The sequence below is a fragment of the Enhydra lutris genome, unplaced genomic scaffold (assembly GCF_002288905.1).
Source record: "Enhydra lutris kenyoni isolate GAN:26980312 unplaced genomic scaffold, ASM228890v2 scaffoldscaffold52, whole genome shotgun sequence".
Lineage (NCBI taxonomy): Eukaryota > Metazoa > Chordata > Mammalia > Carnivora > Mustelidae > Enhydra > Enhydra lutris.
Genome location: NW_019154136.1, coordinates 1779189 through 1792604, shown reverse-complemented (window position 1 = coordinate 1792604; position 13416 = coordinate 1779189). Strand labels below are relative to the sequence as shown.

Here is a 13416-nt window from a genome sequence, read left to right as displayed (position 1 = left end):
TCTGGGATCGAGCCCCATGTCGGGCTCTCTGCTCAACCGGGAGCCTGCTTCTCCCTCTCTCTCTCTCTCTGCCTGCCTCTCTGCCTGCTTGTGATCTCTGCCTGTCAAAATAAATAAATAAAAATCTTTAAAAAATAAAAAAAAATAGTATAAGTGAATCAGGGCTGTTCTAGGGCTTTCTAGAAGTTTAAAAAATATCACACAAATAACTAAATACAGCTTTTTATCCCAACAATAGCGGATGGATAATCAACACTAAAATTAAAGGACATATATTGAATAAGGCACTACAAGGTAACAAAGAGGGGAGGAAGATATGGCTCCTGTCTGCAAGGAATGTGAATTGTTACAAGGTAACAAAAAGGGGAGGAAGATATGGCTCCTGTCTGCAAGGAATCTGAATTGTAACCTGACTGTGACTGTATTGTACCCATTCATATGGATTTTTCACTCAGGATTTATGAAACGGAAAGTTGTCGTTCTTCTCTATAGCAAGTTCTTAATCTTCACCAGTTCTTTTACACTAAGGGAAAATACCAAAAACATCGGGTTCAGACCTCTCTAGAGATGGGAGTCGTGCATTATATGAGAGAAGAAAAAGAGAATACTCTTTTGTGTTTGCCTATAGCTTTTAATTCTAGACCAAGATTTCTCAAGTTTGGTATTATTGGTGTTTGCGGTCAAACAGTTCTTTCTTGTTGTAAAGTTTTTCCGGCGAGATAAACACGACACCAGGCGAGGTGGGTGCAAGGCAAGATTTATTAAAGGCACTCTCCGGCGAAGTTTCAGGGCTCAGGAGAAGGGGAGCCAGGAAAGTTGCACCGGGAGGAGGAGGGCGAGGTTCTGCGACTCCGGAAAGCAGAGTGGGGGAAGTCGCGCCCAAGGCAGGGAGAAGGGGGCTTTTAAGGGGTCTCCAGGGGAGTTCAGGGGTCTTTTGGCAAGTTTCCCTTATTTGGATATTTCGCCTGCTCGTCGGGGTCCCATTGGTCCACTGGAGCCCGGGGCGGGGGGTCTCAGATTCCCGCTTGTCAGGGTCCCATTGGTCCACGGGAGCCCGGGGCGAGGCGGGGAAGTGGGGGGGAGGTGGTTCAGATTCTTGCTTGGGTCTTTGTTCTCCTGTCCGAGCTCAGGTGTTGTGGCGGGAACTTTCGCCATCTTAAGTAGCCCTTTCTTTCTGCCAGCCCAACACTTGTGGGTGCCTGTCCTGTAAATTGTGGGATGTTTAGCTGCATCCCTGGCTTCTACCCTCTAGGTGTCAGTAGCACCCAATTCCAGTTGTGACAACCAAAATAAATAAAAAATAAAAAAAAATAAATGTCTCCGGATGTTCCTAAAGGTCCCCTGGGAGCAGAATTGTTCCCTCCATTGAGAATCACAATTGTGGCAACTTTCTGAAGAGCTTTGTCTATTCTGTCTGGGCACTATTTCCAGAAATGACAAGGCTAAGATCTTGAATTTCCAGTTTCTTGGATTTGGGGTAGCTACCTCAAGGAGATGCCTTCTCTGTAGGTGTAAACCACTGGTAAGTTTCTGTTTTTTAATTTTTTTTTTATGAAAAGTGGAGGCTCAGGTCTCCTCAGTGGCTCAGTCAGTTAAGCATCTACCTTTGGCCCAGGTGATGATCTCGGGGTCCTGGGATCAAGTCCCACATCCATCGGGCTCCCTGCTCTGCCAGGAGCCTGCTTGTCCCTTTCCCTCTGCCCCTCACACCCACTTGTGTTCTCTCTCTCTCAATTAAATAAATACCAACTTTAAAAAAAAGAAGAAGGACAGTGGAGTGTCAGGGACCCCACCAGACACATGGGAGATCGACTGAGTCACAGCTGCCTCATCACTTACAAATCCTTAGACTCTTCGTGGTGGGGTGAGGCCCAGAGGGTCATTGGTAACGATTTATCTCAATTCATAAATCTTTCACTTTCCCAGTTGCTCTGGTTCTACCCATCTGGGGTACTTCTAAGGGGCAGAGGATGGAGCACCCCGAGTTATGCATGTCGTTCCGTCCATCTTGCATGATGTCTCAGCAGCTGTCAGCGTTACAGGAAGTCCACCGAGATTTCTCAGAGACTTACGAGGAACACCCGGTGCTTGATTCTTCGTGGGAAATCAGTGTCAGTGGTGGGTGGCGTCTGTGTGGGACAGATTGTGCACGCACACCTAAATCTGTAATGGAGTGGGAGCGCTCCTTGTCAGTTGCAAACTCAACAGGAAAAAATCGATTTTGCACGTGGATGCTCCTTCTGCTGCACCTTTACTATTTCAGCACGAGGAGGGAGCACTTCCCTTCTGCCCCAGCCAGAGCCCGGCCAGTGAGACACAGTTACAACCTGGGCAGTGAGAAGCCACTACAGTTCCAGCTCCCAGGTTACTCTGTGGACTTTGTGTTTCTAAAAGCCTTCTCAGCTTCCTCCTTTCCTCTGTAAAAGAGCATTCCTCTCCTTCGTTCTCTGCACTTGTCTATGGGTTTGCTATAGCTTGCTTGTCCCAGATTGTAATTCTCTGCTTTTCCCCTTCCCCGCCAAAGCCCCATTTTTTTTTAACTGGTGAAATGACTGGGAGTGTTATTCGTAAGGTTAGCCTATCTCCAACTAAGAAGTAGTGACTCCTTTTCCTCCCCAAATTCATCGGTACCTTCCTTCCATTTTTCCAAAACCCTAGAGTGTTCCCCTCACCTCAGTTGGAAGCCTGTAATATTGCATTGTATAAATAATCCAGAAATCTTCAAAACTGTGAGCTAAATTACAGACTTTATTTCTACTAGACAAGCAATTAAAAACTTATGTTTTTATAAAAACTTTTATGAAAAGCTTTTTCATAAAAGGTTAGGTCTGGAGCCGACAACCAAGAAAGAGTTCTTGAACGTCTTTGGTGCAAAAGGGTGGTTTTATTAAAAGTACTGGGACAGGACCCGTGGACAGGAAGAGCTGCTGCCCCAGGGTTGCGAGGGGTGGCTGGTCATATACTTGGGAGTTGAGGGAGGTAAGGGAAAGGGAGGTTTTCAAAAGAACTTTCTTATGCTAAAGGCTCACAGGATACTGGAGGCCTTGCCATTGTCAAGTTCAGGTTGTTTTTCCCTGTAGCAAGGCATTAACATCAAGACAGTTGGGAGCTTCCTGGAAGAATGGCCCACATGTCCCACCCAGGAGTGGGGGGTGGGGGTTGCAGGGTGTCCCCTGTGCTTTGTCCTTAGCTAGCCTTCTGTTCCCTCATCACTCTGGTGAACACTTGCTTTCCAAAACTTCTCCCTCCTCTCTCCCTCTGGCCTTTGTTGGAAAGAAAGTTTCATTGGAAAGTTTCAGTTGAAAGTTTCATTAATTCGTATTTGTATGTGAACCTGGTCTGGTGGTTGGGGCTCAGAAAATGGTCAATAAGGAAAAGAAACGCATTGGGTAACAGCCTCCTTCCTCATGGTGCTGGTCTGCCCGCGTCTTCCTGTCCTCAGGAGAATGGGCAGCGCTTGGTTTAGGTGAGAGGAGAGGATGGACTGAGCGCTCCTGGCTGGCAGAGCAGCAGGCCGGTGGCTCCCGTGCCAGGCGCTCTCTGAGCGGCCTCTGTCCCGCTTCAGTCTGGCCCCTGAGCCCCTGAGTGGCTCGTCCCGGGTGGCTCGTCCCTGAGACTTGGATTCCATCCCCTCGGCACACCGCAGCCCTGAACTAGCCTGGTGTGTGATCCCACAGAGCGCACGTCCTGACGATGGCCCCTGTGCTTTCTCCTAGTGCACCCGCTGTGGGAGACCGTGGACCTGGTCCCGGGGGGCGAGCGCCAGTCGCCCATCAACATCCGCTGGAGGGACAGCGTCTATGATCCCGGCTTAAAACCGCTCACCATCTCTTACGACCCGACCACCTGCCTCCATGTCTGGAATAACGGGTACTCTTTCCTGGTGGAATTTGAAGATTCTACAGATAAGTCAGGTGAGAGCCCGACCTTTGGTCTTGTCTGGAGTTAAAGGGACAGCCTGGTGTTGGCACAGGCCACACCACGCTGCTTCCTCTTTGAGCAGTGGCGTGGGACTCACTGCACTGAGCTTTTTGAACATATGAAAAAAAATCCCGTCTAGTTTTTCTGAACATTTTCTTCTGTAGTATAGATAATATTTATTAATAAGTGTGTATATCTCTCTGTATAGAAAGGAGATAGGTTTTGAAATAAAAGCTTTGCCTGAAGTTTATTTTGTGTGCTTTGAACATGTACTAATTTTCTCTGCTTGGTGACTTCACAAGACTCTTTTACATTAAGTAGTATTACAATTTAGATTTAACTGAGCAGACTGCAATACCTTTGAAATGGGACAAAAAGAATATTCATGTGTGTATGAGGCTATAGTCTTAGCAACCAGTTCTACATAGAAAAATGGAAAGTCATGTTAATTTTGTTGATTAAACAATGTTACCTAGTTTAACAGAAACACAATTTAAAAGAGATTTTCAGATCCAAATGTTATATTGCTTTTGAATCTTCTCTGGTTTTCAGTCTACCCAGATATAAACTAATCTGAATGATTTCAAAGTTGACCTGAAACCTTTAGTGTCTGTTGAACACAGAATGTGATTAATTCTATGTAGGTTTCTTTTCTCCATTTTTCCTTTTTCCAACCAAATTTGATGGTATCAAGTAATCTTAGTCTGAAATAATTAATAGTTGAAATTGTGTATCTTTAAAGAGTGGCTATCAGCCAGGGGCAGTTTTGCCCCCTCTCACTACCCCGGGGCTTGGGACACTTGGCAACAAGTGTAGGCATTTTCAGTTGTCACACTTGCGGAGTGGGGGAAGGGCGGTGTGACTGACATCTTGTGGGTCAAGAGGAGAAAAACTGGTGAGGAAGAACTACAGTACATGGGACAGCAATCGGAAAGACTTATCCAGCCTCAAATATGAATAGAGCCAAGACTGAGAAACCCTTTAGGCGATTAGTTTTCTCCGATGAATATGAGGAGATGGGCCCGTGAAAGTGTGAATGAATGAAGTAAAAAGTGTGACCTAAAGCATAAATAGAAGTGTTCCCTTCTGTATCTACCCTGGCTCTAGGTTTCTCAGCTGTATCTTGGTTCTCTTTACATTCTCCTAGTGATGCTCTGATACTTAGACAGGGCCCTCTGGCCCAGCTGCAAACTGACTGCTCCTCCCCTGGGAATTCTCTCTCTCTAGTTCTCTTCCCTTTGACCTGCTTCTCTGCGGTGATCCAGGAAGTGCTCAGGTCTGTCTTTAAGAGCTTAGGTGTCTCTATGTTCCCCATTTTCTTCTTTCTCCCGGGGTTATGACATGGCCCCCAACCTTGACCATCTTACTTCTATTTCACAAACCAAGAAGAAAGTAATTACTCCTTTTCAGCCCAGATTCTTTAGTATCTTTCCTTATTTTTTCCAAAACCCTGTAGTGTACCCCCATCTCAATTGGAAGCCTGTAATATTACATTGTATATAAGGATTCCAGAAATCTTCAAAATAGCAACGTACATTCCTATGTTCCAGATGACTGTCTTGTACGATGATGAGCTTTACTTGTCTCTGTCGAGTTCTACCATTACTCCTGCCAGCTAGCCTAGTGGGGAGACCCAGTCTGTAAATAACACCTCTCTTTCGTGTACTCTGGATGCATAGCGATCCTCTCAAGTCTCAATCCTGTCTAGGTCCCTGGCAACTTTCTTTCTTTTCTTCTGAAGATCCTGAATGTTGGTTAGCCTTCTAATGACCTTGTGGGTCCAGAGACTGTGTATTTCCAATCTATGATTTCTTCACTGAGTTGGAAATTGTGGGAAGTTGTTCAGTTGGTTTCTTAACCAAGTGAGTTAATCTCCAGATGGTTCCAGGCAGATAGCCTTCTGTTTTATTTTTTTAATATATTCAAGAATTCTTATCCACCTGTTTGCTTGGGCGTCTCAGATGGAAAACAAATGACCTGCATTTTCCTCATAATAGCTCATTAGAGATCTCCCAAGACAACTAAATCATTCCTTGTCGCTACCCTCCCTAGGTGTGTCAGAGTGTCACACTGTTTTTACAAAACATACTAGAGGGGTGCCTGGGTGGCTCAGTGGGTTAAAGCCTCTGCCTTCGGCTCAGGTCATGATCCCAGGGTTCTGGGATCGAGCCCTGTATTGGGCTCTCTGCTCTGCAGGGAGCCTGCTTCCTCCTCTCTCTCTGCCTGCCTCTCTGCCTACTTATGATCTCTGTCTGCCAAATAAATAAATAAAATCTTAAAAAAAAAAAAACATACTAGAAAAACTGTAGAGAGGTTGCTAATTTTCCATTTGTTTTGTTTGGAGGGACCAAAATAGGTAACCTCTTTTTGTTTTGCTTTAATAATTGTTTTCTTTAAGATACCATTAATCTTCGATAAGTACCTAACTTTCTGTCTTTCTTTTTCCACATTTCAGTGGCTGCCTCCTATTTCCTGCTTATTCTCCATTGCTATTTCTCCATGCTGTTGCAAAATAATTCATAGCATTCAAAGAGGAAGAAAGAGTGAAGGAACACAAAACACAGAAAGTAAAAGAGAGCAAAGACTTCATAGAAATGAAGACAGGAAAGAACCAATTCTAATTGTAGAAAGGAAAGGAGCTAATAAATATCAGTGTCTATAAATTAAAAAAAAAAAAAACAACTAGGCACCGCTGCTGCAGTGTGCTTTACGAAGAATTCAGGATAAGGTGTGCAAGGAAAGGGTTTGGGGAAGGTACATGACAAAAAGAAAACATATCAAACTTTATGGGATCCAGCAAAAGCAGTGCTTAGAGGGAAAATAGATGTGAAAATGCCCATACTGGAGAAGAAGAAATTGCTCAAATCAATAACCTAGGTTTCCACCTTAAGGAGCTAGAAGGAGAAGAGCAAAGTAAAGAAAGCAGACACAAAGAAGGGCATAATAAAGGACAGAGCAGAATTCAATGAAGTCAAAAGTTGGTTCTCCAGAAAGATCAACAAAGCTGATAAACTCTTAGATAGGTGCACCAAGAAAACAAATAAGAGAAGATTCAAATTAGTAAAATCAGGAATGAAAGAGGGACATCACCACCGACCCTACAGAAATTAAGATTATAAGAGAAGGTATGTGAGCATCTCATACCACTGCCCTTTGCTGGGTATTGTTTTATTGTTTGTCTCCCCTGAATAGAACACAGTCAGTGATTTTAATGAGGGCATGTGAAGGATATAAAATATTGTGGGGAAGGTCCCTAAATTATGCTTGGGCCCATGAATGATCTCTAATTTCACCTCCTCTGAAAGTATTCTCATCGGCTATGTCACCAGGCCTCAATGAGAGGAAGAGATGTGTCCTATTGTTCTCCTAAGGGTGCTTCCTGCCCCATCTTACATCCCTTTACACTTTTTTGGGGCATCACTAGTAAACCCAGGAAGAATGTCTTGCTTCCACAGACATTTGAACTTCTCCTTCTGAATTTTGGTCCTGCATTTCCTTTTTCAGAGAAAACAATGTAATGATGTTTAGCACATTCACAGGGTGGTGGAACTATTAGGACAGTCCAGTTTTAGAACATTTCCATCACCCCCAGTTTTGTGGCCATTTCCTTGCATTTTGTTTGATTTGTATGGGTCCTGTGTATCGCCTTTCTCTTCATCATCCCTTCCTCTGCTAGCTCCTTCACCTCCATATTAAAAGCAAAGGAAGGGAGTGAACATTGCATAGCTTGCTCACCATAGACCCAACACTAGGCTGGGTGTTTTATATTTGTTACCTAATTTTTTATATGTTCACTTGTTTCTCACCTTAGAAAACTGAAACAACAAAATGTCAGCAACCTCAAATAAATAAGTACATCTTTGTTGGCTGTGTCTTATGACTACTCTGCTTCCTAATTTCCTATCTTCTCTCTTCCTCCTCTGCCTGTTTCTTGCTGACTGTACTTGCCCCTCTCATCCACACTTCTGCCGCCCCCACCCCACCCTTTTCCTCGCTCTTGCTGAAGATACCAGTGGTGTTTCAGTCAACAAACCCAACCGACACTTTGTAGTCCCTGGTTTCATTGAGGATCTTCTAAGTGCCAGGCACTGTGCCACGTGCTCAGAAGAGAAAGAGGAAGAAGGGATGGTCGCTGCCTTTAAGAAGTTTACAGTGTGTGGGGGCACAGAGCCTTGAAGAGATGCTAACACAGAGCGCTAAGTGCCATGAGGGAAGTGTTCACGTGGGCTCCGGTGGAAGAAGGCTTCCGGGCAGGGGTGACACCTGGGCGGTTCACGAGGAGGTGGAGGTTCGAGGTGGAGCAATGCTTGTATTAGCATGTATAGTGCAAGAAGGAAGAAAACAAGCACATCCTGAGGTGGGCAGGAGCTGAGACACAGAAAGTTCTGTGAACTGTTCCCAGAGATGGGGAATCAGGATGCAACGTACCTGGGATCTCTTGCTCTGGGTCTCGCACTCGACCGTGATTGAGGTGTCAGCTGTGTTGGCGTTTCATCTCAAGACTCATCTGGCAGAGGATCCTCTTCCAAATTCACTCAAGTGGCCGTTGGCAGGATTCACTTTCTCTCAGGGCCTCAGTTCTTCGCTGGCTGTTCGCCAGAGGCCACTCCCTTTTCCTTGCCAAGTGGGTGTCTCACAGCATGGCACTGGCTTCGTCAGAGCGAACAAGTAAGAAGAGCCGGAGAGGGCAAGTGAGATGGCAACCCGCACCTTTTTGTAACCTAATCTCAAAAGTGACATCCTTATCACTTTTGCCCTTAGAAGCAAGTTACAAGGTCTAGCTCATACTAAGGGGAGGAGATCACACAAGGGTGTGAATAGCAAGAGATAGGGGGCATTGGGAGTCATCTTAGAAACTCCCAGGCCACATGGCTAATGACACAAAGCCCATAAATGCAAACTGAGGTCCTTTTCCTGTAAAGTACATCCTCTTAGCCACATCATACAGGAGAGTATCTCCTTCTCACTTCTCCCTGTGTACAGGTTATAAAGGTACAGTACTCAGCACATGTAGAGACTTTTTTTTTTTTAAGGTTTTACTTATTTATTAGAGAGAGAGAGCAGGCACGTGCACACGTGTACAAGTTGGGGGAGAGGCAGAGGGAGAGGGAAAAGCAGGCTTCCTCCTGAGCAGCCCCCGACATGGGGCTCAATCCCAGCACCCCGGGATCATGACCTGAGCCAAAGGCAGACGTTTAACCGACTGAGCCAGCCAGGCACCCCCATATGTAGAGACTTAATGATTTTTCTAGCTAGAAGTGCCTGAGTCAGATGCCTAGGAATCTAACTTCCCTCCCAAAGATCACAAACGTAGAGGTACCTGCAGTGCCACAGAGGTGATGAGCGTGAGCCAGGCTGGGAGAGTCTGGAAGAATCAGCAGCAGCGGCAACTGTGAAGAACTGGCAGGACCGTCTAAAATCAGTGGCTCTTCCTCCCACCCAACCTGTTGTTGCCTGGCGGGAGCATATGCCCAGCATGGGCGGGGCATCTCTTTGTCTAATGGCAAATGTGGATTTTTATATGAAATTGTATAGCTTTCAATGTTGGCAATGCACTTTAAAATGTATTTCGTATTGTGTGGGGGAATCAAAACACACCTGAAGACCAGTTCTGCCCCCCTTCCCCCTGCAGCCACGCATTGTGCTAACATCTCCTCTCTGCCTTGCTCATTATCTTGGGAGGAGACACACAGTCAGTGTCCAGGGTATGTGGCCAATGTTTTTCTGCGGATAGGAGAGAAGGCCTTCCTCTCTCACCTTGCTCACTTCACTTGGGACAAGAACTTCAGTTTCATTGAACAGATTAGATTGACTATCTGCCAAAATCAAGCTCATGGTATAGAGCTGGCATAGAAAAACAAGTTTTTGGAAGATGATTTTACTTTTATTTCAGCATGCTCTAGTACCATCCTCCTAGTCATTTAGTGAATCAGGTGGTATGATTCTCTGCACCTCCCCTGTCCCTCAAAGAAAAGTTCTCATTGGTGTCTTTGCTAACCTCTTTCAAAAACTTTTTTTAAAGAAGAAATTATGTGAAATATTTCAAAAGGCAGTAAGATACATAGCCAACCACTGCATGACATATCCAATGTGTTTGGTCCTTGGGGTTGCTGTAGTCGTACATAAAATTCAACTAGTGATGCAAGAAATGCTAAAGATCGCTAAGTTAGATGAGATGGGTGGGTTTTGTGCTGTTGTATTGGTTTAACCATGGATAGACATCACCAGGGTTGGATTAAATGGAGGAAAAGAGGAACTAATTAATATGTGTTAGCAAATTCAAGGGAAAAAAATACCAGCACGACCCAAAGTCTGAGGAAGGGTGATTTTAAAATCTCGTTTTATCTGAATATTTTTCTTCCAAAATTGAAAAACAAGGGGCACCTGGCTGGCTCAGTCAGCAGAGCATGTGACTCTTGATCTCAGGGTTGTGAGTTCAAGCCCCACGATGAGTATAGTTTACTTAAGAAAAAAAAAGTATCAGTGCATAAAAAAAGAGAGTATCTTTTGTCCCCCCATTTCCATTTTATGAAACTGGATTGGATAAATATGCTAAGAGAAATTTGCATTTTATTGCACATTTAAAAAGCAGTCATGGGTAACTCAAGGTCAAGATCATATTCTGAGAAGAGGAGGGCTCCCATATCTTCTAGGCAGAGGCAATCAAGAAGCAGTTCAAGAAGAAGATCACATTCTAGGTCAAGGAGTAGGCAGTGATCCAAAAGTCCAAGACAGAGAAGATTTCATTCCAGAGAGAGAGAGGTAGAAGGCCAAGGAGCACATCAAAAACCAGGGCCAAAAAGAAAGAAGATAAAGAAAAGGAACGTTCCAAAATACCACCAAAAAGTTACATAGCACAGACAGACATTCCAGAAGCACAAGCAGAGAGGGACAAGGACGAAGTAGGAGTGGCACAAGATCTCCTAAAAAGAGAAAATTGTCTCACTCACCATCCCCTAGGAGACATAAAAAGGAGAAGAAAGATAAAAGCAAAGAAAAAAGCAGAAATGAAAGAGAATAATCAACAAGCAAGAAGAAAAGGAAAGAGGGAAATGGATCATCGGGAAGGACAATCAGAGAGTGACATAGATGTGAAAGTTACACAGGATTACGATGAAGAGGAACAAGGGGAGGACAGCGAGAAAGAGAAACAAGAGGAGAAACCAAGGGAACCAAGCTCCCCTAAAACAAAGGGAACTGGTGACTCAGTAAGAGAATCAAAGTCAATGGAGATGAGCATTGTGAAGAAGACATGGAGGTGAGTGGCTGCACGTGGCCTCCATGGGGAGCCTCCCGCATACACACAGCAGCGCGGTGCCTTTGTGTGACTGCTTAATGCTCTATTTGTTCTTCTCAAACCCACATGGGTACAGCTCCGGGTTACAGATGGTTCCATAGCTCCTGATATTGACATTAGTTATTTACGGCCCAAAACTTGTGGAAAGCCATACAGGAGTGAATAGTTCTTGGCATGGTGAGATCTGATTGGGTAACCAAGCAGCCGGACTGTTCTGCTGCCGCTTCATAACAAACGTGAAAAGTGGCTTGCATCCAGAGCCGGCATGGATTGTTTCTGTTGTGTGCTCTCCTTTATTAAGTACGTGCACTTATAGTATTTCTAGAATTTGATTCATTGCAATAAAAGAGCCATACAGGGAATGCACTGATTGCATGTTAATTGTGGCAGGAATATCCTAATTGTCATTAAAATCCTCCAACGTGATGGATCTACTTGTGGTCTTGTTTGCTGACATGACAAATTAGACTTCTTACAGTTACGTCTGAAAATGAACATTTGAAATTGATAGTCCTTTAAGCCTTGTGCCTAAATTTTGTAGCTTTTGTTTAACTTAGAAAGATTATCTGTGCACTCGCTCTTTCTGATGGCTGACGAGGCTTTAATTACAGAAACAAGATCTCAAATGAAACTCTCGGTGGTGGTGAATAAGTAGCACATTTTGAAGTAGAGTCGTATACTTTTTCATCAAGGTGTTTGGGAATTTTTTTCCTGAAATCATTTTTCTTACCTCTACGTCAGAGAAAGCTATCTGCCTCTCCTGAGTCCATCTGTGAAAGAAAGTGATCTCTTATCCTGATTTTCAGTTTTCCACTCTTTTCTTAATTTGTTTTCATCTCAGTGTTGGACAAAGGCGGTAGTACATTTTAAATGGACCGCCACATCTTTTAAAATATGACAGATCTACTTCATAATGTACTTTTTATTTGACCTCAAGTATAAAACCAAAACATTTGTGTTACTTTTACCGCAATAGTAGTCTAATGCACATAGTAATCCCTTGTGAAATGCAACATAGTTAGGCAACTAAAAACTTCTCACAGGAGTTTCAAGCTTCACGTTTGTGCAGTGAAAACTAAGGTTTTCACTGTCTACAGTCTGTCCCATGTTGGTTTCTAAGTTTCTAAGATTGTTTTACAAGACTTTGATAATAAAACCCTGAAACTTATTTCATGTTCCTGTAAAAAAAAAAAAAAAAGAAAGAAAGAAAGAAAAAAAAAGTGGGCACAGTAAATATAGAATATAAAAATAAGTCAAAAATTGGCCTTTAACAGTTGTAGGTAGCTTGGAGTGTTGTTAAATCTCTGTCTTTCAGAGCACAGGTCACGCCCTTATACCTGAATTGACTGCGTGGGAGTCAAGTTTCTATGCACTTGTGTCTAATTTTTGAGTGGGCTCCCCTTACGACAGTTCATGTAAAAGGTCCACCCACAGCAGCTGCCTTCGACTCAGGTCATAATCCCAGTGTCCTGGGATCGAGTCCCACATCGAGCTCCTAGCTTGGCAGGAAGCCTGCTTCTCCCTCGGCCTCTGCCTGCCGCTCTGTCTGCCTGTGCTCGCCCGCGCTGTCTCTCTCTCTCTCTCTCTCTCTGACAAATAAATAAAATCTTAAAAAAAAAAAAAATTTTTAAAAGGTCCACCCACAGCTCTGGCCTTTCCCCCTCGTTCTTCCATGGTGCGAAAAACTGTCCCCTGAATTGTCGGATGTGCCATTTCAGTGATCGAGGGAGGACCCCTGGAGCACAACTACCGGTTAAAGCAATTCCATTTTCACTGGGGGGCCATCGATGCCTGGGGCTCTGAGCACACCGTGGACAGCAAATGTTACCCAGCAGAGGTATGTTGAGCAGCTTGGGAGCAGTGACAACTGTGAGGGGGGGACAGTGCTGTATTTCTAAGACAGCCTCAGGAAGAATCAGGGGGCGGGGGGAGGTCCTATAAATGCTAACGCGCTCTCTCAAGCATATGTGATTACTCCCAGTTTATACGTGTAAACATGATCTCATCCCAAATAATAGAGCAGAAATGAACCTTAAGATCCTAAAAGAGAATCCTTCCGGAATTCGAAGCTAGGCTCAAATTATAGCCTGAAGTTATAGCCCAGGCCACAGTACAGGGCCTCCAGGTTCAATTGGCCCAAGTGAGAATTGGTGGGAGCCCCGATGAAGGCTGTGGTGATAGGAATAGAGGAAAAGAGT

General features: G+C 44.3%; 1 protein-coding gene and 1 pseudogene across 4 annotated transcripts in view; both read left to right on the top strand.

The window, feature by feature from the left end:
- Positions 1-13416, top strand: part of LOC111157145 (carbonic anhydrase 5B) — a 130046-nt gene that overhangs the window by 105210 nt on the left and 11420 nt on the right. For all 4 annotated transcript variants that reach the window (XM_022518405.1, XM_022518406.1, XM_022518403.1 and 1 more), the window contains exons 3-4: positions 3717-3914; positions 12937-13055. In XM_022518405.1, the coding sequence (XP_022374113.1) occupies positions 3717-3914; positions 12937-13055 (317 nt within the window). The remainder of the gene's footprint in view (positions 1-3716; positions 3915-12936; positions 13056-13416) is intronic.
- LOC111157146 lies at positions 10480-11423 on the top strand (annotated as a pseudogene).